A 26,509-nucleotide genomic window follows, 5' to 3' on the forward strand; every position below is an offset into this window, starting at 1 on the left:
TTAGAAGAGCTCCTGGCACGAGGAAAGTCCTCAGTAAGTGTTGTTGCTGTTAGGTGGTAGTGTTGGGAGTAGATTTCAACTCAGTGACCCCCTGTGACAGAGCTGAACTGCCCCAAAGGGTTTTCTTTCCTCAGCAGCCAAGAGCTTTAACCCTTACACCACTAGGGAGTCTTTCAGTAACTGGAGCTGGTATTAGCGTTGTTACCATCACCACAATCCCTTCTTCATTACTGAAATTTATATATGACCTGGTATAATTTGTGCCAACCTTTCAGAATTGAGGTTAAAAACTGCTGGCCCAGGCTAACATTACTGAGGGTGAGAAATTTAAAAGAAATTGGCAAGTAATCTCAAAAATTATACATCGAAGAAATTTGATTGAGTTAACCAAACTTTTCTTTTAAAATCCAAAAGTCTTGAAAGAGAGTTTTTCACACCATTATGTAAAATGCTTTCTTAGGAAAATCATTAAATACTAATATCTGGGAGTGAGGAGCAGAAGAGAAGACGGTTAAACAAAAAGGTAATTCTGGACAACAGGACTCAGAATAGGGCCCGTGGAAAGGCTACAGTGCTGCACTTCCTGAAGGCACATGTTGTAGGTGCCCCGAGCAGCAGCGGAGAAGAGATGCCAAAAGTGAAAAAGGTTCGGGAAAAGAAGACCAAAGAGCAGGACTACTTTACAACTCTGTTAAAGATCTTGATAACTAGGTGAAAATTGTCGGAAATGTCATCTTCACGTGATAAGACTGGGAAATTGGAAGCAAATTTTAATTCCATGACTATTGAAAAAAATCTGTAGTAAACCAAAAACCGAACCCATTGCCATCGAGTCGATTCTGACTCATAGCGACCCTACAGTAGAGAACACTACTGTCCCATTGGTTTTCAAGGAGCGGTAGGTAGATTCAAACTGCTGACCTTTTGGTTAGCAGCTGAGCTCTTAACCACTGTGCCACCAAACCTGCCCTCCAGCATTTAAAAGATTGTGTGCACACAGAGGGGGATAAGCTTACTTTATTCTTCCCTGGAAGTAGCGTCAAGTCCGCCTGTTGCCATCGAGTCGATTTTGACTCATGGCGACCCACAGGGTTCCCAAGGAGCCGACCTTTCACTTAGCAGCTGAGCTCTTAACCATTGGAAGCAGGGTAGGCATATAGATATTAAAAGAAAGCCACTGCACAGCGAGGGCCAAACACTAGCAAAGAAAACAACAAGATGCTTGAACTCAATGCTCTTTTAAAGTCTATGCTATAAAAGTAACAGGTTAAAGGAAAGAATACTGTTAATTAAGTGTTATCTGACCTACATTAACAGATTAAGCAAAGCACGTCAAATTCAAGGGATGAGAGGGGATGAACTATCAGGAAATGTTACATCATAAAAGATGGTCATTCTTGATTTGGTTTGGGAAGCTACCAGGAAATAACGATGGCATGTAGATTAAGGGGCCACTCTATCAGATGACAATATCACTACTTATTGGATGCTAATATAAGTGAAGGTTTTAAGAGTCTTACATAAATTATCGCATTATCTTCACAACAACTTACACAATGTACACATCTGTTAACCATCCCCAGTTTAGTCGGCGGGGGAGGGGAATAAGTATGGGTGAAGCTAAGTCATTACCAACGCCACCTACCCAGAGGCAGAAGCAGGGCTCAAAGCCAACTCTAACTAGCAAGTCCTAGAATGATCTTGGTTGTAGGATGAATTATGTGGATTAATGAAAATATTGCTACTGACCTTGTAAGGTTATTATTAGATTCCTCCCACAGCAGCTTTGAATTAAGTGCTATTTAAATTTTAATTCCTTGCTACATAATGTCTGTGGACAACACCTTAGAGGAAGCTTCACAAATGGGGGAAAAATAAATGCAGATTTTTTTCTTGGGCACACCCAAAAGGTGCTTGACAAAAATGGCTTTTAAAAGAAAAAAAAGATATGTATTGTCACCAAAGTTTATTGCCTTATCGTGCTCTGAACCTTTATATGTGTACATCCATATCCATGAAACCAAAAGAGACCCTTTGATTCTGTGTGTTGCTGAACCTTTTTAAAGAAGCCAATGAATTTTGTTTCCTGAGTCTCCACCACTGGCCCTTCTCCCCGCTGCTCTCCCATTCCAGTGAAGAAAATAAACTGATGGCCTGTCATTTAAGCAACACCGACACTGTTAGGGGGCAGTAACTATTTTGTTTCAGTTGCAGCAGCCCTTTTATCTAAATGACAAGTATAACAAACAGCCTGATCAGCATTTTTACTCAACCTTGGCTTTCAGGGTATTTTGTCATATGCTATGTGTGGCTGAAATGGTTTAGCACTTATCTTCATACGCTCTCGATTTTATTTAATATTGTCAGGAAAAAAATTTCATTCACATACTACTGCGGCTTTTAGAGTTAACAAATAAGCACTTTTATTTTCAAGTACCAGAGCAGTTTTTAATCCCTTGAAAACACACTTTCTTGCAAGTGGCATTAAACATATACCCACTGTACCATTTCAACTTAACAAATACATGTTGGGGAAAAGAAAGGTATTCCATTTTACTTATTGTGCCCATGTAGAATTTAAATCATTTTCAAATGCTCACACTGATAGATTTAGTAGCATTGCCTTCGTACGTCTGTATTGTTCCACTGTGGTTAGTATTAAGTGATTTTTCCTGTGAGTTTTTATCTGAGTTTCAGAAAGTCATATAAATTGATGAAAATAATCTGATAATCCAATGCCAGCAGTGAGTTAAATGTCTGAAAGAACCCAAGAAACAGTCCTAATAATCCAAGAAAAGCTGATAAAAAATGTTTTAAGCAATTATGAAAATGATAAACACAGAACAGGCCTCAATGCTGATATAACAAACCCCATCCATTTGCAGATAGGTATATCTATCCACTTAAAGAACCAGTTAAGACCATTAAAATCAAATAAATCGTCTATAGGTTTCGAAAATGGGTTATCGGTAATCAAATACGAAGGTTCCTCTAGCTTGCATAAGCTAGATACATTAAACAAACAAAATTAGAAATTACTTGAGGGACATTCAGCCTCTGAAACTCAAACCCCTTTATGTTTTGAAAATCAGAGGAATACAGCAAAAATAGTTCCAATTTGGGAAACTATATTTAGTCTGTTTAGCTCAAACCTAAGCTGGGGAACTGTACATTTATTCTTTTTAGTTTAAACCTAAGAAATTTCTCAATGATTACATATGACTTACAACAAAATATGATTATAAAAGGAAGGAGGACTCAAGATCTGTAAGGATGAACAAAACAGTTATTTTCTTCTCTATTTGGACTAATTGATTTTTTGAAAAGTTATTAAATCATAACCTAAAAGATACAAAGTGACAAAATATACAATAAAAGCTCATGATAAAGCTTAAAAAGTCAATATAAGACAAGATTCTAAACTGTAAGGCATTTAAAAATCATTAATGAACTTCAAATATCAAACAAGGAGATAAAATATTGTTGTGCAGGTATAACCGGAGGTATGTGGTGGTGCTCAGGAGCAATGGGGGCAATTGGAATCAATTTACTGAGATAATCTCTAAAATTCAACAACTGTATTAGAAGAGACTCTAATAATTCTCATAGTTCAAGAGGAGCCATGGGTCATACACAGAGCTCCTAAATGTTCCTACAGCTTTTGGAGTTGATTTCTAGCAATGTGAGCCCTGATAGGCAAATGACCAAGAGTTCACAGCAGTCATATTGCCAAATGAAGTCCACTCTTGGTAAACAAGGGTCAATGATACTCAACCTCTAAGACAATCTCCAAGCAGAAGCACTTATACCAAAAAGAAGTGCACTGCTAAAATAGTCCGGCCCCTTTGGTACTCCCTAATGGTGAGAAGGTAGTCAAGGTAGTCAAGACAGTGGACACATGAAATACTCTGGCCAGACAAAACTGGGGCAGCATAACTGCTGAGGAAATAGTAAAAAAAAATAAGTGTCCATTAGATTTCATAGGTACTACCTATAATTTCCCTTACTTATGTAAGACGATACTCTAGGATGGTCATCGATATAAAGAACACATTATTTTACCCCTTTTATAGATGAAAGGAGCCCTGGTGGCGCAGTTGTTAATAACTACAGCTGCTAACCAAAAGGTGAGCAGCTGAAATCTACCAGCTGCTCCTTGGAAACTCTTTGGGGCAGGTCTAGTCTGTCCTATAAGGTCTCCATGAGTTGAATTTGACTCGACAGCAACTTTTTTTTTTTTTTTTTGGTATACGTGAAAATTTTTATTACACTTTCTTCTATGATAAAAAAAAAATACGTGAAAATTTTTATTACACTTTTCTTCTATGATAGTATCAGTTATAGCTGGTGAAAGTGGTTAAATTTAGTCATCTGATTGGGGGACAATGCTAAACAATATTTAGAAGAGACCAGACATCAGCCTGTGAGTTCAGATTTAGAAAAGGTGGCCCTAACCACTGCATGCAACAGCTGGACATGACTTTGGGCTTGTGTCTGTAACATAAAATAGAAAGAAACAAAATGTATGAAATTCAAAAACATAAAACAAATGCTTTGTTTGGTTTATAGATTTCTAACTTTCCTTTATAACTAAAAAAAAATGCCTTCACATAATAATACAAACACCACCAAGAGGCAATAAAATTAAGTTTGAGGTTAAAAAGAAGAAGCAACAAAGAATCCCATTCAATATATCGCCTGAGAGATGGACTCAGATTGAGGAACGATCAGGTTCAAATTCATAAGTGTTGTTACCAGCTCTTTTTTTATGCAGTTATATAAACTGGTATGTCCACTCAGAAACAAACAAATCTTGCTTTTTAATATTCTTATCTATATTTTGGAGCCCTCATGGTACAGTGGTTAAGAGCTTGGCTGCTAACCAAAAGGTCAGCAGTTCAAATCCTGCAGCTGCTCCTTGGAAACCCCATGGAGAACTTCTACTCTGTCCTATAGGGTTGCAATGAGTTCGGTTTGGTTTTTTATCTAAACTTTGGCTTTTCTACTATTTTTTATTACTAAAAACTTTGAGGAAATTTAAAAATATAGAATATTTCTTTATGTTTTAGTTTATGATCAGTATTGAGCCTACAATCAATTATAAAATAGAATACAAGATCTTATAAGTTAGCCTAGTAACAGATGGCATCATTATGGCCCCATCATCCACAACCCTTCTCCCATATGGATCACCTCTTTACAAAGGATTTCAAACTTGCCGTAATTTAAGAAGTTCATTATAAAAAAAATTAGAATATGTGGATATCAAAAAATGAACTAGAGAATTCAGACAATAAAAAATTTTAAAAGTCTGAAGAACCTACATCAAAAAGGGTAAATTTAATTTTATATCTAAAAGGTTGAGTTGACCATTTTCTATTAAAACAAACCAGGAATCCTTAGAGGAAGAGTGGATTTCAATTCTGGGGCAAAGAATATACAAAATGAGCCTGGGATATCTTGTGCCAGAAAGCAAGGGAGCTATCAAATACTAACAGGATTTTATCAAAGGGATATGGGATCCTTCACCCTACTGGACAAGTTGTGACAATTTCAGTATCACAAAGAATAATGGATTTATGCTTTCAGTTAGACTATAGAAAACAGAAAGGGAATATCATTCCCACTGTAACAACAAGAACAAGAAAGATAATCTATAAAATTACAACTTTTCTTCAAATCCTCAGAGAGCTGAGGTGTAAGTTAATAAAATTCCAAAAAAAGGACAAGACACTTCCAGGAGAGATGGCACATACAAACTACTGCAATTTTGATGGAACATGAGAGGAAGAGGTGGCCAACACAAAAGTGGGTAAGAAGAATCAGTTAAAATTTTTAATAAATTCTTAAATACCAGTTAAGATGTGAATCTGTGTAAACACAATGGTTTAGAAAAATTGGGAGACTCAGACACAAGGAAGTTAGCACGCACTTTCAAATTCTTTTCTATGGGCCCACAGACGGTGCCCATTCAAGAGAACGAACGTGAACAAGGCAAAACAGGAGACCAGAGAGAGCCTCTCTCAGGACATAGGCATGCAGAAGTTGCTCTGCTGGTACAGGGGACAAGCACAAAACACTGTACACTTTTCCTAATCCTCTTCTTATATGAATAAAAATCCCTAAACTGATGGGAGAGGAAGACCAAACTTTCTCATCTCAGGGCCCAGGCAAATAACAACTGCACAGGAGAAATGGGTAGATGCAAAAGCAATCTGCCTCTGCAGAGGGGGTACGAAACCCTCTGTACTGCTCCCAGGAAAATATCCACAGGTTTATCTGGGGTAGAGTAGAGGTAAAAGACCTTTCACTGCGAGAGGGGTCAGAAAACCTCCTGGGCTCAGGATCCTGGAGTAATATAACGAAGTCTGCTACCACTGGGAGAAGGGCAGGAAATTCTCTTCTTGCCTAAGACCTGCCACAGATGCAAGACAAAGTTTAGATGCCATGGGAGAGGACAGTACAAGCAGGAACACTGAGAAGACCCATCCCTGAGGACCAGCCAAGTAGGGTCTAAGACTGAGGCTAGACCAGGAGAACTGAGAACCCCACTGTACCACCACAAGCCTGGCATTCAGTAACCAGCAATAGTAATCCACTTCTGGGGAAAAGACAAGATTGTAGCTGAGAATCTCCTCTGTGGCACAGGCACACAGGAACTGTTAAAAGTAGATGGTGAAGTAAAAAACTCAGAAAAAAATTTCGGCATCCCGAAGCTCACACTAAGCATATAAGAACACTCAACTGCTGGAGGAATATGACACCTGTGGTACACCAAAGGTAACAATGACAACAAGCCCAAGACCAGCTCAACTACTGACTGGATTGACGGAACTCCCCACACAAACTGCTTCACAGAAGAACAGGAAACCACATTTCTGTGCTAGAAAATGCTATTCACACTCCAGTCTGTACTGTTCTTCCACTAACATCTGGCATTCAACCAAAAGCTATGAGACACAAAAAAAACTAAGAAAAAAATGACCCACTGTAGAGAGAAAGCAATCAACAGAGGCAGGTTCAGGTAAGACAGATGTTGAAACTATCAGACCCACACAGGGTCTTTAAAATAACTATACTTCATATACTAAAAGATCTACTGGAAAGGGTAGAAAACATACCTAAACAGGGAGGGAATTTCAGCAAAGCTGGAAAGTATAAAAAAGAATGAGATATAAATGTTAGTAATAAAAAATATTAGAGATGAAGAATTCTTTTAATCACTTTCTGAGCAGACTGGACATACTTAAGAACCAGTGAACACATGACAATAGTGTAATAGAATTATCCAAAATGAAGAAGACAAGTGAAATAAACAAATAGGATTGAGCACCCAAGAGCTACAGGACAATAGCAAAGAGTCTAATATGGGAGTAATTGGAGTCATAGGAGGACAAAGACAAAAGAGCAAAAGAAATATTTAAAGAGATAATGGCTGAGAAGTTTCCAAAATCAATGCAAGGAAACAAACCACAGACCCGAGAAACTCTGAAAATCTAAAGGGGAAAAACAAAACAAATAAATGAACACCAAGAGAGATTACAGTCAAATGGATGAAAACAAACAAAAAATCATGAAAGAAAAAAGAAACATTTCATACAAAGAAAAAATGATGACAGTGCAGACTATTCACAAGTAATTACGCAAGCCAGGCGACAGCAGAGTATCAACTGTAAAGCACTGAGAGGAAAAAAAAGGCCAACCTAGAATTTATATCCAGTGAAAATATTTTTTAAAAAATTATGAAGTAAACATTTTTTCGTATTAAAATAAAACTGAAAGAATTCACTGCCAGGAGATATGCCCTAAAAAAAATATTAATCAAAGTTTTTAGCGTGACTTCAGATTGAAATGCAAATCTACACAAAGAAGTAAAGAGTATCAGAAATGACAACACTTAGGGTAAATGTAAATTTTTTTCTTATTTGTTAATTCTTTAAAAGATGACTGCGTAAAGCAAAAATAGTAACTATTGAGTTTACAACACATTTAGCTGAAAATATGTGGCAAAAATAGCCTAAAAGGTTAGGAAAGAGGGAATAGAAGCATACCGTTGTAAGATTCAAACGCTATACAGGAAGTAGTATACTATTATTTGAATGTATACTATCATAAATTAAAGATGCATATTCAAAACCATAAAGGAACTACTAATTTTTTAAAATAAGTATAACTAATAAGCCAATAACAGAGATAAACGAAATTATAAAAATACTTAATTTAAAAGATGGGAGGAAAAAATATACAAAAAAACTAATGCGAGGAATAAAAAACAGCAAGAAGGTAGATTTAAACCAACCGTACCATTAAAGGTAAGCAATCTTAACATAACAGTCAAAACAGAGAGATGGTCAGATCAAACGTAAAAGCAAGACTCTATGCTGTCCACAATAGAGACATTTTAGATACTAAGTTTAAGAGCGGTTTAAAAAACTGATGCGAAAAAGATATCACAAGTAGCAATCAAGCTCTATATTACTTTCAGGAAAAAGTAGACTTTAGAACATGGATTATTACAGGTATAAAGAGGGACATTACATAATGATTAAAAAACGCAATCATCAAGAAAACATAACAATCTAAATGTGTACGTACTGCCAAAAAAGTATGTGTACGCAAAAACAAATTTAAAAAAACACATAAAAATAAAAAGTGATAGAACTTAAAACAGATATAGACAAATCCAAGTTACAGTGGAGACGTCAACACTCCTCTCTCAGTAATTAACAGAACAAGTAGACAGAAAATCAGTCAGGGTATAGAAGACCTGAACAACACCATCAACCAACTTGACCTAATTGATATTTATAGAACTCTTTATCCAACAACAGATGAACACATATTCTTTTCCAGTCCTCACAAACATTGACCATGATAATGTTCTGAGCCATAAAAGAAATTTTAACTAATTTTAAAGAAGTGATATCATGCAATGCATCTTCTCTGACCATAATGGAATTAAACTGGAAATGAGTAACAGAAAAATACCCAACAAATCCCCAAATATTTCTAAATTAAGCAACACACTTCTATATAATCCATAGTCAAAAAGAAAATCACAATGGAAATTAGGAAGTATTTTGAATGAAAAGAAAACACAATATATCAAAATCTGTTGAACATAGCCAAATCAGTGCTTAGAGAAAAATTTGTAACATTATATGTTCATATTAGAAAGGAAGATCTCAAATCAATAATCTAAGCTTCTACGTTAAAATACTAAAAAAAAAAAAAAGACATTAAATCCAAAGCAAGTAGAAAAAAAGTAAGCAGCAAGAAAAACAAAAATAACTGAAATCAAGAACAGAAAAAAATGAAAATTTGGTTTCATTTTTCAATTAAAAATCAACTGAAAAAATCAAATCTCTAGCCAGACTGATCAAGGAAAAAGGGGTGCAGGGGGAGACAAATTACCAGCATCAAGAATGAAAGAAGGTACAACTTAGATGAAACAAGCAAACTTTGTGAAAGATAGTGACTATCAAAACTCATTGATAAGAACAATGAGATAACCTGAATAGCTCTATATTTATTCATGAAACAGATACTGAATTTACAGTTTAAAAAATGTTCCCCAAAAATAGAACTCTTGGCCCATATAGCTTCAATGATGAATTCCACCAAGTATTTAGGGATAAAATAATAATTATTCCATATAAGCTTTTCCAGAAAACAGAAAAGAAGGAAATAACTTCCCAACTCATTTTATCAGGCCAGCATCACCCTGATGCCAAAAACAGACAAAGACATTACAGACAAATGCCCTTCATGAACATAAAAAAAAAAATCCTATTGCCGTCGAGTCTATTCTGACTCATAGCAACCCTACAAAAAAAAAAAAAAAACCCTACAGAACAGGGTAAAACTGCCCCATAAGGTTTCCAAGGAGTGCCTGGTGGATTCGAATTGCAACCTTTTGGTTAGCAGCCATAGCTCTTAACCACTATGCCAGCAGGGTTTTCTTTATAAACACAGATGCAAAAACTCTTAACAAGATATTAGCAAATCAAATCCAGCCATTTATAAAAAGGGCACTACATCATGACCAAGTGTTATTTATCCCAGGATAACACTCAGGACTCAACACTCAAAAATCAACTAATGTAATTTACTATATTAACAGACTAAAAAAATAAAACAAATCAAAAAATCATGATTATCATCATAAAAAGCACTTGATAAAGTTCAATTTCCAATTATGATGAAAAGTTTCAACGAAATAAGATAGAAGAAAATTTTCTTAACCTGATAAAGGGCATCTACCAAAAAAAAAAAAAAAAAAATCCCTACAACTAATACCACACTTAATAGTAAAAGACAATGCTTTCCCCCAGGACCAGAAAAAAGGCACTCTGAGCACTTCTAGTAAACATTATACAGTGCCATAAGACAAGAAAAAAGAAATAAAAGATACCAATCCTAACATTAATTCTTCAAAAATTTACTTATATTTTTTATTAAAATATTAATTATGGTCACTGCCAACAACCTTTTTCAATTGTTTATTGAATCAGGAGTTGGCGTTTTATCGTTTTTATTAACTGGATGATGATATGGATGAACAGAAGCCAACATCGGAAAGGGAGAAATATAACGCTTTATTCTGAGATGACATGTTCATCTACGAAGAAAATCCCCAACGCCTGTAAAAGGCTCCTAGTATTAATAACTGACTTTAGCAAAACTGACAAATATAAGGTCGGTATGTAAAACTCAACTGTATTTTTATATAGTGGCAATGAACAACTGGAACTGAACATTTTATAAGAGCATTAAAAACCATGAAATTCTTGGGGATAAATTAAAATACATACAAGATTTATAAGCTACAAAATATTGGAGAGAAATGAAAGAAGACCTAAACAAATGGAGAGTATAGCATATTCATGGATTGGAAAATTCAATATTATTAATATATCATTTTTACAAAAAATGGTCTAAAAAGAATGCAATTCCAATCACAATTCCAGCAGGCTTTTTTTATAGACATTGAGAAATTAATACTAAAACTTACTTGAAAAAATAATGACCTAGAATAGCTAAAACAAATTCAAAAAAGAAAAACACAGAGGAGAAACACAACCTGATATTATGTTATAGTAATCAAGACAGTCTAGTACTGGTATATAAGACTAGATATACTGATCAATGAAACTGAATGGTCTAGAAAAAGATCCACACACAGAGTCAGCTGATTTCCAACAAAGGTGCCAAGACATTCAAAGAGAAAAGACAGTCTTTTCAACAAATGGTGCTGGAACAATTGGACTTCCGTGTGCAAAAAATGACAACCTTGCACGTCTAACTTGAATCCATCAATCCTTTAGAGGTCACTTCCAGTCTGAGGGAAATACCGAGGACAGAGGGAAGAGGAAACAATCAGAAAAACTCAGAAGTGGGGATCTTCGTCAGGATAACTGACTTGGTTTTTTTCCCCAATACGTCAGGAATATTTTTAAAAAGGTGGGAGGGAGAGGCTGTGCTAGACTAAGTGAAAAATTAAGATTATAACAACCAGGTGCAATGTGTCATAGGATGGACTCTGGTTTGGATAAACCAAGAGTACAGAACATTTTGGGGGCAACTGGGAACATGTGAATATGGATGAGTGCTAGAAAAGATAAAACTATACTGACTTGAAAGGGTGCAGATCACCAGTGAAAATAAAGGTTGGTTACAAAGTACAGATGATTTCATTTTGGTAAAAAATAGATATTTGTGTATCTATGTATATTGTGAGTATATGTATGGAAAGATATCTGGATGCGTATAAACTAAGGTGTTAATGATTATTAAATTTAAGTGGCAGAAATATGGTGTTTATAAACTTTTTTTTATATAGTCTACAAAAAAAATTCTAGCTTTTATCAATGTTTTTATGCTACTTTTTTAGCAATAGAAATAAGTGAACATTTTAAAACTTATTGTTTTCATAATTTACCCTTTTCCACTTCCAAAATCTTAGTTCCTGTTATAAATCATGTACTCACATTAAATGTAAAAAAAAATAAAAAATCCTCTTCTGCAAGTGGGACAGTCTAAAAATAAGCCACATAAACATAAAGGGTTTTCTGACTAAATTACTCTATGAATGGTTGCTGTTTAACATACATCTAGTTTTAAAACGCCAAAAGTAGTGACTGTTTCATGTTTGTTTCTGCCACTTCCTCAGAATAATGTACACAAAATGTGACCAGCATGTGTAACAATCAACTCTTTGAATAAGCACACGTATTTGATATAAACAGGATACATTAGGTCTTCGGACAAGAATAAAAGATAAGGTATTACATTATCCACTATGAAATGCATACTACTTATTCACATAAAATAAATTTTAAGTATCACAGGGAAATACAAAAATGAGATGCTGTATCAATACATACTAACATATAAAGGAAGCTACGAATGCATGCAGGTTTTTTAAATGTCCTACTACTATGTTTTTTTTTTTTTTTACTACTATGTTTAGGAGCCCTGATAGCAGAGTGGTTAAGAGTTTGGCTGTTAATCAAAAGGTGGGCAGCTTGAATCCACCAGCTGCTACTTGAAAACCCTATGGGGCAGTTCTACTCTGTCCTATAGGGTCATATGAGTCAGAATTGACCCCATGGCAACGGGTTTGTTTTTTTTTTGGGTGCTATTACGTTTAAAAACAAAATCGATTATGACTCATGGCAACCCTATGTGTTGCAGAGTTCAATCTCTACAGAAAAAAAAAAAATTCCAGTCTGAAATCAGAAGTTAGTACTAATGCTTATTAAACTAAAAACAAACCAACAACTCAACTTCTAGTTATTTTGAAAACAATCTTTACGTAAGTATGTTTCCTACTCTTAATTTACCTGAGTTTGTACACCCAGCACTAAGCTAAGAAAATACGAAGCATCACGGGGTAAAACTAGCAATTTTATATAAACAAAATAATTCATTTATAAATAATAATAAATGGTCACTCCACACCACAGTAAGTTAGGATAAAAAAAAACTTTTTTTTTTTTTTTTTAATACTAGAGAATAAATACTTAAGTTTGAGAAGGATTACTGACTGGCAGTGCGTTGCTGGTGTATGTCAGAATTATTCATCACCCTGACAGTAATATTAACCACAATCCATTTCAGTTGCTTCAGTTTATCATTTTCTAACTAATGTTAAAAAACAATGTCATTGGAGGCTGCTTAAATTAAGTGTAGGGTTAACCTCTGTATTAGAGTTATTTAAAAACTTCTACTAGAAGGAAAACCAAGCTGTTATACACAGCGTAAATGCTTAAGAGATGTAAATTAAAAAAAAAAAAAAACTTTTAATTCCACAAAACTTAAACAGATTAACTTTCTAATTTAAAAACAAAACCAGTAACTTTGTAAATGTATTGTGACATCCATGAACACACATTTATATATTTTTCTTAATGTGCATATTCACACTTTGCTGAACTTGGTATTAAATTCTGGAGAAGGAGTTGCAGAGACATATTTTAAACTAAACACGCCGCACTGAACATGTGGTAATTTAAAGTTTAAAAAGGTTAACGTATGCAAGAAATTTTTTTTAGAATTATATAATGAAAATAGCAATTTTCTACATAGGTCTCAAGAAATTAAGTAAACTTCCCAAGGTCCCTCTAATTATAAATAGAAGCAGACTCACACAAGTCAATCTAAACCTAAAGATTTGCTGTGCTGGGCCTCTAATTTTATCTTTCTGTGCTATCTTCCCCCCTTTGTGGTGGTATTCCTTTTAGAAGACATCGACACTTATCTGCCAGCTCTTTCTTTTATAACTGCTCTTTCTTGTTATATGATTATTCATTTTCCACAGCATCATTTTCTTCTTCTATTAATAGAACACTTTGCTGTTATCTCTCTGGGGCAGTAATTAATTCTATTGCTTTTTTCCCCTCCTTCTGGTTTCTTTTTACTTTTCTATTTGTCTCAGTCACTGTCATTTTTCACATTACAGACTGTCTTTAAATGTTTCTTAATATTTGTACCTTCATTTTAAGAATGAGGCACAAAAGGGCTGATTGAAGAATATCAAGTACAAGCACCATTATGAACTGGTAGACAACTGTAGGTAAATCAGGTGGGCTCTACATAGGGTCCCTAAATATTAGTATTTTTTAGGCCTTTTTTCTTGAGCCACTCAATATGTCCAAAGAGCAATACTACTGTCTTCTGTCTTCAGAGGTGGGGCTGGTGTAAGCCTGGCTGCCAGAGTTCTGATAGCATGACGGCCAAAGGGGTCTGGGTGCCTTCACCATTCAGTACTTAAAAGCTTTCCGCTAATCCTCCTGCTTTCCATCCCTTACCTTCAACCCTTCCCCTGCTGAGCTTGGTGTTCTCAAATCAGTTACTTCTCTGGTACAATTTCTCTAGAAAGTCTATCTTTTGCCTTTTGCCAAGATACGGAAACGGACAGTTGGGTTATGGAAAGAAGTGGATATAAATACAAGTATTCAATCTAAAATACTCTTCCTGGCTATACCTGAGGTCACCCAGTTCACTGAAATGAACAAATTTGAGTTCAAATCCTAGTACAGCCATGTGGAAAATGCATGACCTTGGAAAATTCCTTAATTTCACTAACTCTTAGTTTCCTTATCTGTAAATAAAGATAATTGCACATTTCTCACAGTGTTGTTGAAAGTAAAAAGTCTTACTACGGATTCCCGCACGATTCTACAAGTATATCCTGCACTTTCCCTGTATCGTTCTCGTGCTGATTAGCCTGTAAGCGCGCCAAGACTACGAAATGTGATTTATATCACAATCACCCAAATAAACAGGCATATAACAGCATGTATGTGTGATACAAAGATTAAAATATCTAAATGCATTTTGTCACCTAAAACTTAATATTTAAAACTTAATCAAGCATGGATAACTTTATATTTCTTTCTCTGCATTTATATTTCATTTAAACACTTTAAGATCCATTATTTATTGTTGCAGCATCATAATTTTTTAAACTTGAATTCGTTTGGTTTTACTCAAGCCTGATAAATAGAAAAACAAAAAGCTGTAACACCTATCATGTTTAAGCAATAATGTGTGCCCTCCCCCCACATGCCAAAAAAAAAAAAAGTGTTCTTTTCTCTCAGTGACATCTAGATGGTATATTGATTCCTGGTGTATCTGTTACAGAGCAGACTAAAAGGACTGGCATTCGTCAGAAACAGCACTTAAAACTTAAAGAGATAAAGAAGTGCTGTCTGATCAACAACAGTTAAATGTCTGTAGTCAATTCCAGGTCAAAATGCATGCTGTGTATTAAATGTGTGTTTTAGAGAGAAAATCTCACATATAAAAATACACATCTAAATGGTAAATGATAAATGAGAGAGACAGAAAATCCGCTACTTTTCCATTAAACAAAAAAGAGACAGAGAGAAAAAATACAGGCAATATGTACTAAGGACAAACAGTAGCAATTTAGCAAAGAATAAGTAAATGCTATATAGCTTTGCCATTAAGCTGTCTTCAGTTATCTCAGAATTCACTCTTCAGAAACATTTTGATTCACACTAGAGCAACGGAAGCTGGTACAGCACTGTAACAGAGGTTAAAGAAAAACAACGAACAAACAAAAAAACCACATATGATTTCTTGGGACCTAGGCCAAAATTTAAAATTCAGTTTGAAGAAGCTATGATGATAATAAAACTTCCTCAGATTCCGATTCTGCCAGCAGGCTTCAGGAGACCAGGGCGCAGGCTCACCTTCCCCTACCACGTACTGTCGCTGTTTCTGCACTCTGGGCTGAAGTACGGGTACGCCCACATTGCGCCTGCACTCCAAAGCTAAAAGACATAGGAGTTTTGCTTTCCTTCTACCTCAAACTCTCTCAGTATTTTCTTGCACCTTAAGGATGTGAATTCTAATTATTAAAAAACAAAATATTTGCTTGGATTTTATTTCTCTTTTTTTCCCCAATCTTCGGGTATTTTTTAACTACACTAGTGTCCACCTGCTTTTTAGTCTTTAAAATCTCCAGAAATTAACAGTCCCTGGCTCATAACAGTATTTAATAAACAACCAACAAACAAAAGAACAAAGGAGCAGCAACATCAGAGATTCTCCAGCTTTAACCAGACATTCAGCTTTTTCGTAACACAGGCTTAGTCAAAAAAGCTTAGAACATAAGCTGGGACAAAGAAAGCAAGAATAGCAGTAGAAAAGCCTTCCTTTTTCAAGCAATAGAATGCTGGTTGTACCCTCTCTTGTATTTCAAGATGAGAGGTGAAAAGCTGCTGGACAAAATAACATTAAAATAGACCTAGCAACTAGTGCCAAAAGTAGAAGGCAGTACAGCCTATTGTAATGCTTCTCTCTTTCTCACAGACACGCACACACCTTAGGCAGAAGATCTGCACATGATGCCCACTAATATTTCCTTCCTTTTTTGTTTTGTTGTATTTTTGTACTCATTTAAAAATGCTAATTGTGAACTATGGTTTGAAAAACAATTGCTTAGTGTTCAAATTCTGATTGTACCCACTAGATGTGTGACCTTGGGCAATTTGTTTAACCTCATGGTGTCTAAGAATCTGCCTCTGTAAAATACAATAATAATGGTTTTTGTGTGGATTAAATGAGTTAATATACGTAGAACACTTAGACAAAGGCCTGGCATATAGTAAGCCCTCAATAAATATTAGTTAATAAAAAAAAAGACAGTATTAATAAAGTGGGAAGCTCCTACTTTCAGAAATGTATAGCTGAGATAATTGACAGTATTTGGAAGTGAAAGATATCAACTGCATTTCAATCAAAGAACATAGCAGTTTTTTAGAATATGGGTCCAGGTTACAGTACACATGTTTTATGTATTATATATTTCAAAATAAATATGATGATTAATTACAAGAGAAATGACTGCCTCAGATTACCTTTGTTTTTCTCTCCTACAAAACTGGTTTACACTATCACTCTCCAAGATAAAGGAAAACAAAAAATCACAGTTGCAGAGAAAGTTTCCATAGTCTGTAACAAAATCTGCAGTCTCAGAACAGCCGTCACTATTTGTTTTTGTGGTAAGACATTTTGTAAACATATTCCTACCCTAATTCCAATTGCTTACAAGAAAAGCGAAAAGAAAATGTTGTCTCTTCAAAAAAAGGTATCAAAATATAAAATCAATGTATATTTAAAAATATGGATTTATGTCACTCCAAACTCTATGCCTGGTTAGATTTGTCTTCTTATCAGTCACAACTTAAGGCTACTGATAAAACAACTGGGAAGGTGGGGGAAAAAAATCAGCTTCAGAATTGATCCCTCTATCATGCTAAATGAGGACATTTTTCTACATAACATTAAATTTTCTTCAGATTTTCAGACTCAAGTAATTTTGATCTTCTCAACATACTGCCAATAGTAATTTATATGTAAGCAGTAAAGATCTAATTATTGTAAGAAGGTATTGTACATGGTATATTTTCAATAATACATTTTTTTACATTGTCCCATTCAACATTTTTTCTCAAAGAATGATAAGATAAATAAAGAAGAAAGGGTGCTCATTACATTAATTCAACCTCAGAAAGAAAATTCCCAGTACAGCATGGAAGAAATTACCAAATAAAATTGTAGCTTCGTATCAAAGCCTGAAAACTCAGCTTTAGGGAAATTAAATAGACATAAATATGCATACATATTTCAATACATTTTTAAGCTAGTCAGGCTATATTATTTACTTAAGAACAGAGATGAGATCTGTTTATGTTCTAAATTAAGCTTTGCACACAATATTTCCCAGGATTTCACAAATTTATTTAAACAAATAGTAGTGTTTGCCAAATGTATAGTGTGGGACAAATTTTAATATAATTCTATTATAGTTATTATGCATACAGATACAGCTCATTTTCTGTATGTGAAGCATTCCTGCAAATGTGTATCTAAAACACATATTTGAAAACTGAATCACACTGTAAACATTAGGTCAGACTTTACCACTAAAATGAATGAGATACTTTTATAAAGGGAACAATCACTATTTTAAATGTGTAAAGAACAATTTTCAAATATATGATATGCTTGATTATGTCAGTTAAAATGTTGTTAATTTCAAGCTTAGTTTTTTCATCAGTATTTTCAAAAAATTACTACCGGTAGAAGTTCAACTTCCTGAATTTGAATAGCCTGTAGCATTCAAGCCACTATTGTTTTATAGGAAAGGAGATATTAGTTATAAGACACGCAGTTGAGTGTTGGAGCCCACCACTTCTTCCCAGCCATGTTGATTATACTACTATTCACTATTCAACTGTCCTTCAGTTCTTATGGGAGGTGAAACCTACGGATTTAAAGACACTTAAGACACTTAGTCAACTTTTGTAATTCAGTTGGAAATTTGTTACCTACTGGGTCTCTGATATAAAGAAATTATAAAGAAATAATTGTTAATATTTAAGTTTGGTAATGGTATTACGGAGCCCTGGTGGCACAGTGATTAAGAGCTCGGCTGCTAACTAAAAGGTCGGCAGTTCGAATCCACCAGCCACTCCTTAGAAACCCTATGAGGCAGTTCTACTCTGTCCTACTGGGTCGCTATGAGTCAGAATTGACTGGACGACAATGGGTTAATTATAGTATGGTTCTGTTTAAAAAGACACCTTATTTTTTACAAGTACACATTGGAATATTAATAGATGAAATGATTTGATTTGCTTCCAGGTAATACTGGAGAGGGGAAAGGAGAGTAAAAATGAAACAAGAGTAAACATGAGTTGATAATTGTTGAAGCAGCTGATTGGTACATGTGAATATATTATACTATTATGTCTACATTTGTATATGTTTAAATATAAAGCTAAAGAGAAAAGATATAGCCTTATTTTATATTCCAAAATGGTGATTCAAGATAACATATTCATTGACAGTCCGGAACAAAAAAGGATAAGGAAAATTCTTGAAAAATATCTGAGACATGGGAAAAAATTACAGTTAAAAATCAGTATATATAATATATAGCCCAATTAATAAAAAGAAGATAGGAGTAAATAAAACAAAATGTAATTATTCCTTATTGCTTGTGTGGTAAATAAAGGATAATTTTTATTTACATGCTTTTGTATTTTTAAAATTTAATACAATCAATAATATTTTATAACCTGAAAAATGTCATATATATTTTATTATTTAATTCATTTAACACATATATTGGGTGGCAGGCAATGTACAGGTACTGTGTGGGAAATAATGGTGAACAAGAACTCTATCATTATGAAGTTTATTGGGTAAGAAAAGCAGAACACCAAGCCAAGTAGGTAGAAGAATATGTAAAATGCGGATTAAATAGGTCCCATGAAAGAAACAAGGAACAGTTAAGCACTAGGCTACTAATCAAAAGGTTGGTAGTTCGAATCCACCCAGAAGCACCTTGGAAGAAAGGCCTGGTGATCTACTTCAGAAAGATCATAAAAAAAAATAGACACTGAAAATTTTAGGGCACGCAGCTCTCCTCTGAAACACAAGGGGCTGTCGTGAGTCGGAATCGACTTGATGGTAACTGGTTTGGTTCTTGGTTTGGTATGAAAGAAAAAGAGGGTAAATTATCAGAGAAGGTAGTCTGTAACGAACTCTATGAGGCGCAGAATAGGTCAACTGTTCACAAAGTAGGGAGAGGACATTAAAGGCAGAAAAAACGAAGCTCTGAATTGGCAACGATTTATTCTGCTTTTAGTAAGTCGAGAAGGGTTTAAGCATTGGAGTTATCGAATTCAAAATTAGCTTTAAAAAGGATCCATTTTGTTTCACTGAGGAATGGATCGGAAGTGGGCACAAGGTAGCAGAAAGATCAGTTAGGAAAACTCGAGAAGGGCAGGCTTACTTAACTTCACACAGGAGGACTACTGAGAAGTTCCATGGCTTTCTTCATATGTCCTATCAAACACTAACACCCTTAGAAAAAGCTGACATTGAGGGATGTCTTTTTGACTATATATAGAAAAGTAAATACAAGGCTGTTGTTATTTTTAATCATCATTAGGTTTATCATGTATATTAAAATTTTCACCATTTTAAATTTAAGAACACTGAAAATACATATAAAAGATAACTAGATTAATATATTATATTAATAATATATTAATATTGGGAATCCCTGGTGGCGTAGTGGCTAAGTGCTAACCAAATGGTCAGCAGCACTATTTTTTTTAATTAATATTATAATTATATTAAAAATTAATATTATAATTATATTAAAAAGATAAAAAGTAGTATTTTTATATACAAGATAATTATATTTCAGAGGGTTACTGCAAAATTACCTTGGACAAATCTCTGAAGTTGCTTGGCAAGGTAAGATCTAGTTCTTCTGACTCATAATTAGTAATCACCCAGGGAAACACTGGATACTGATTTAAGTCATTGTAACTCCGTCCTAGTTGGGGAAAAAAGAGTAAATCTTAATTCAGAATAATAAAATAAAACGTTACAAAGATTCAAGAATATAATTTACTAAAAAATAACAAGACCAACTAACAATTATTGAGTGCCAGATATTGCTCTCAGTGGTTTCCATACATTCTCTCATTAATCCTCACAATGTTGTTGCTGTTGCTGCTAGATGCCTTCCAGTCCTCCCCAACTCATGGTGACCTTACAACAGGACAGAACACTGCCAGGTCCTGTGCCACCCTCACACTCTTTGGTATATTTGAGCCCATTGTTGCAGTTATTATGTCAATCCATCTCATGAAGGGTTTCCCTCATTTTTGCTGACCCTCTCTATTTCACTAAACATGATGTCCTACTCTAGCATCATGAAATTAGGATCATACCCATTTTATAGATGAAAAAATGAGTTGCAAATGGTTAGGTAACTTGCTCAAAATCACACATTTAATAAAGGTCAAACCCTATTCAATCCAGATAGTCTAGGCCCCAAGTTTACAGTCATGAACTACACTTAACTGTTTTTCATTACTTGAAAGCCTACCTAAATAAAACTCTTAAGTATTAAGACTTTAAAAAACAATTTGCAATTTTCATAGTTTTTTCAAAGCTATAATGGTTTCTCTGCCACTAATTAACCAACCAGCCAAATATACGTGACACGACCTCTGTGGACATCCACTAGTCATCTGCAAAATAAAGCGTTATAGTAGTAACTCTAAAACTGCCGTGGTAGCATTCCAATTCTACAATCCTCTGAATACAATGCATGGCATTATCAGTGTTGCTTCCTCTCACCCCAAATGCTGCCACAAATTCTTCCGTATCTCTTCTAAACTAATGACATTAAGTGACACATTAAGGTCTATTAAAAATAAGAATAAGGCAAAAGATAAAGTAGTCCTACTTTGGCACGGCGATTTTCTGAATATCACAACTATAGGGAGGCAGTACAGCAGTTGAGAACATTGTTTCTGGACTCAAAATCATGGTATTTGAACGCCAGCTCCATTGTTTACTACTCTATAACCTATTTTTAGTTAGATTTAATGTGAACAGACTTATATAGCTAAAATATAAGGGAAAAAAGCATACTATTATTTGAATTCCTTTCTTAGTGTATAGTTTATCATCTCCATTTTGCTTCTTAAATACATAATGATGTCATAATATGCGGCTGAATACTAAAGTAGTTCTCTGTACACTTTCTTGGTATCTAAACCATCTTTGTATCTGATGGTTTTAACTTTTTTACTTTACTCATTTTGGGATTGAGCCCTACTGGGGTAACAGAGTTACATTCCTCTTTGGTCAACCAGGAAACGGTCTACTATGGATTGAAACGTGCCCCCCAAAATGTGAGTTACTGGGCTGGGATTCCCTGTATTGTGCGGTTGTTCACCATTTTGTGATCTGACGTCATTATCCTATGTGTTGTAAATCCTAACTTCTATGATGTTAATGAGGCAGGATTAGAGGTAGTTATGTGAATGAGGCAGGGGTCAATCTACAGGATTAGGTTGTATTTTGACTCAATCTCTTTTGAGATATAAAAAAGAGAAGCAAGCAGAGAGGAGAGGGACCTCTCCTACCATCGAGAAAGAAGAGCCAGGAGTGAAGTGCATCCTTTGGACCCAGGGTCCCTGCACTGAGTAGCTCCTAGGCCAGGGGACAATTGATGACACAGAACTTTCCCGAGAGCCGACACAGAGTCTCCTGGAGCCAGTGCCCTGAACTTGGACTTCCAGCCTCCTAAACTGGGAGAGAATAAGCTTCTGTTTGTTAAAGCCATCCACTTGTGGTATTTCTGTTACAGCAGCACTAGATAATTAAGACAGAATTTGGTACTGAGAGTGAGGCACTACTCTCACAGATACCTAAAATGTGGAAGCGGTTTTGAAACTGTATTATAGAGGTTGGAAGAGTTTTAAAGTACCTAATAGTAAAAGCCTAGATTGCCTTGAAGAGACTGTTGGTGAAATTATGGACATCAAAGACAATCCTGGTGAGGGCTCGCAAAGGAAGTGAGGAGAGCTGTACACCGGAGACGGCGCAGAAGGCAAGAAGCAGTGGCAGAGAAATGGCAGTGGCAGAACCAGGAGATTGGCACAAGATGCCATGGGAGCTGACTCATGGAGCAAGACAGCTAAGTGCCTTCAGGCTGGAGGCTTCCTGGCGGAGTAGGGTGCCTCTGGGCACTTACTGGTGGAGCTAGGTTTGCCGACCTACAGAGCAAGAGCTGAGTGCCTTTCAGCCAAGGTTTACCAGCAGAATGGGATGCCACCAGCCACTTATCAGTAGAACTAAAGAGCTTTGGAACACTTGCCCAAACAGGACAGAGGCCAGGCTGACCCAAGAGGCCCAAAGGGACAGGGGCTGAGAAGCCAAGGAACCAGGAAACAGAAGCTGAAGAGACAAGGAGCACAGGAAACAGAGCTGCCTTAGTCTCAAAGGGTAGAGCCACAATCTCTAGGGTCTCAAAGGGTAGAACCATGGCCTGCTGGGTCTCAAAGGATGGGAACATGGCCTCCTAAGTTTCAAAGAGTCAGATCTTCACCAACTCAGTTCTGGAGTGTGGGCTGCCTTTCATGAGTGCCAGTGGGATGGGGCACTCTGCTGCCCAAAGCTGAGTGGGCGGAACTGCCATGCCCACGGGGCAAAAGGATAGGGCCTGCTGGGGCCAAGACAGTAGGGTCACCACTCAGACTAGGAGAATGGGGCCATCCAAATCCGAGGGAGCACAGCTGCAGGCCCAGTGGGCCTGGAACACAGAGCTAAAGCCCAGGGCCCAGGGGCTTCCACCCGGAATCCAGAAAGTGTGGCCAACACCTAGAGTCTGGAGGGCAGGGCCATTGCCTAAATGGTCTCAGAGAACACAGAACTATTTTCAAGCCTAAGAGCTAATGTAATGTGCTCTGCTAACTTGCTTGGTGACTATTATCTCTTCGTTCCCTCAAATTTCTCCCATTTGTAATGGAAATGTCTACATTGTGCCTGTTCCACCATTTTACTTTGGAAGTAGGTAACTTGTATTCTAGATTTCACAGATGAACAGGAATTTTGCCCCAGGAGATTTTGGACTTGGAGTTGATTTAAGACTTATAATATGATGGGAAGAATTGTTTTACATGTGGTAAGGCCATGAATTTTGAGGGGTCAAAAGGTGGAATGTCATGGATTGAATTGTGTCCCCCAAAAATGTGAGTTACTGAGCTGGGCCACGAGTCTCAGTATTGTGTGGTTGTCTACCTTTTTGTGATCTGATGTGATTATCTTATGTGTTGTAAATCCTAACCTCTGTGATGTTAATGAGGCAGGATTCAATCTACAGGATTAGGCTGTATCTTAACTTAGTCTCTTTTGAGATATAAAAGAGAGAAGTGAGCAGGGAGGAGAGGAACCTCCTACCATCAAGAAAGAAGAGCCAGGGGCAGAGTGCATGCTTTGGGCCCAGGGTCCCTGCACTGAGAAGCTCCTGGACCAGGGAAGACTGATGACAAGGATCTTCTCCTGGAGCCAAAAAAGACAGAGAAAGCCTTCCCCTGGAGTTGGCATCCTAAATTTGGACTTCTGGCCTCCTAAGCTGTGAAAAAATAAACTTCTGTTGTTAAAGCCATCCACTTGTTGTATTTCTGTTAAAGCAGCACTAGGTAACTAAGACACAGACTTAAAAAAACATGAATAACAACGACAATTTTAATTCACAGATATATGTGGAAGCTACATACTTTCGCTAATAATTTTAATTTTTCCCAGGGAAAAGAAAAGGAGCTAAAAGCAGTTTTCTTTGGCTCCCTCTACCTCCTCCTTTCCCTCGCCTTCTCATTGAGATGTTAGTAAACAGTAAAATCCTCATCTTGATCCTTTTGCTTAACTAACCTGAAATAATCTAAAGTTTACTGTTCTACAAAAAAAGAGGATGAACCTGCTCAGTGTGATTAGACTTTTATAGATTAAGTTATTCTCAATATATATTCAATTCCTATCAACTAAATGTCTCTTGGCAAATGCGTCACAATATTATGAGAACCTATGTATGTCACAGATAATAGTGTAAAAGTGATCTCAACATGTAGCTTAGCCTCACATGTTATAGCATATGTATAAAAACCACCTAAAACAAATTGCTGATACTTTTTAAAAAAGGAATATTCAGGGGATATATTTAAAAAGACATTGTAGGCACAACAGGAGCTATTTGAAAGTAGACCATTTCATAAATGTTTAATTTCCATAATCATTACTGTGCATTCAATCAATATGTATTAGTTGATTCACTACAAACTATACCCATTAAAGTTGTTATGTAAGTTTCCTGTCTCTCACTACTACTTAAAAACTCCTTTTGGTCACTAGTCATATAAGCCCCATTAAAATTAACATAACTATTCTAACTTTCTTCATCCTTTTCCTCTTTACTGATAAAACTTAGACTTTTCAATGTGAGTCCCTCAACTTCTTCCCTAACTCTGCATATTTATAATTCATAATATTTCCTCTCTTCCCTACTTCTCTAACAATATATCTTTTTTTCTAAGAGTGTTCCTTCACCTGAGCTCTTGAACCTATCTCCCTCATAACTTGAATTGTTACTCTCCCTTTCTCTCCTCTATTCATGGTTTCTCCTTTCTGCCTTAAACCTTCCTGTCTTCACCATCACACTTAAAATACTAATCTCTATCTAAAGCTCCCATTTCATCTCCAACCATCCAGTCCTTATAATCAACCTTTCCTCACTTTTAAAATGAACCCCTACAAAACAATCAACAAATCCCAAAATGCCAAACGCAAGCCTGTCCTGTACTCACTCTTAATTCTCGTCTTATCTCTCTAAAACACTTGATGCAGGTGACCAACACTCTTTTCTCTCTCTTTCCCTTTGCGTCATGACATTTGGTTACCTTCAGCTCTCCTACTATTTCTGTAAGTTCTAGGATCACTCATTCTCCTCTCTTTTACTACCTTTCCCTCTTCCCTCGTATTCCCCAAGACCTTATCTCACTGCTTTGTGAATTAACTGCCTTTATGATCTCATCTCTCTCTTGGTGATTTCCTCTCTATGCAGCTGGAATCCAACGCACTATCTCCAAGTTCTGAAAACCCTTTGATTCATACTTCAAACAAACCTTTTTGATATCTTAATTTGGATGTCTTATTAGAACACGGAAATTACCATAAGAATTATCATCTTTCCCTAGATCAAATTTTTCTGACCTCATTTTCTGTTAATGGCACCATCATTTCCCCACATACAGGCTGGAAGCCTGGAAGTCTTTTCTGACACTTTCTTCTTCCACTTTCCGTCAGCTGTGTGTCAAACGGTTCACGCCTTATGAATTCTCACAGTAGCTGCTATGGATTGAACTATGTCCCATCAAAATGTGTGTTGAAACCCTAACCCCTACGCCTGTGGATGTAACTACATTTGGGAATAGTGTTCTTCGTTATGTTAATGAGGCCATTCCCCTGTAGGGTATGTCCTAAATTTAATCACTTCCGAGTTATAAAAAAAAAAAGTATAAACATGGAGTCAAGAAAGCACAAACAGTGCAGACAGATGACATGGGAAGGTCATCAAGGAACCCAGGAACAGAAACTTGGAGACAAGGATCTTCTTCCAGAGCTGGTGCCCTGAATTTAAACTTCTAGCCTCCTAAAGTGTGAGAAAATACATTTTTTTTTCTTTAAAGCTACTCCTTTATGGTATTTCTGTTACAGCAGCAGTAGAAAACTAAAATATAGACCTTGTGGGGCCGTTTGGTTTTCAAATGTCCATATGAGTCATGATACAAGTATTTCTTATTAATATTTTACCCACAGTTTTCTTTTTTCTGTGTGTTACACTTCATTGCTTCATCATATAACACATTTCTAATTAAGTTATTAATAGGTTCTTTGGCTTTTATATGGCTCTTGACTCCTGCTATTCCATAAGTTAAATAGTTTTACAAATTCTTATCTTCTCTTTTTTAGAAATGAGTTTATATACCTATTTTCAATTTCTCTCAAGTAGCTGTTTATGTAGAAAACTGGAAATTCTAATATCAAATTACTTCTTTATGAATTTTTTTTTTAATGTTTTACTGGGTTTTTCTTTGTTTGCTTG

The 26,509-nt window shown here is 35.8% G+C and overlaps 1 protein-coding gene across 7 annotated transcripts in view; it reads right to left on the minus strand.

Annotated features, from left to right (window-relative positions):
* LRBA (LPS responsive beige-like anchor protein) overlaps window positions 1-26,509 on the minus strand; it is a 766,566-nt gene that overhangs the window by 191,876 nt on the left and 548,181 nt on the right. For all 7 annotated transcript variants that reach the window (XM_010597205.3, XM_064267558.1, XM_064267557.1 and 4 more), the window contains one exon: window positions 20,277-20,389. In XM_010597205.3, coding sequence (XP_010595507.2) covers window positions 20,277-20,389 — 113 coding nt within the window. The remainder of the gene's footprint in view (window positions 1-20,276; window positions 20,390-26,509) is intronic.

Source organism: Loxodonta africana, chromosome 13 (genome assembly GCF_030014295.1).
Source record: "Loxodonta africana isolate mLoxAfr1 chromosome 13, mLoxAfr1.hap2, whole genome shotgun sequence".
NCBI classification, from domain to species: Eukaryota; Metazoa; Chordata; class Mammalia; order Proboscidea; family Elephantidae; genus Loxodonta; species Loxodonta africana.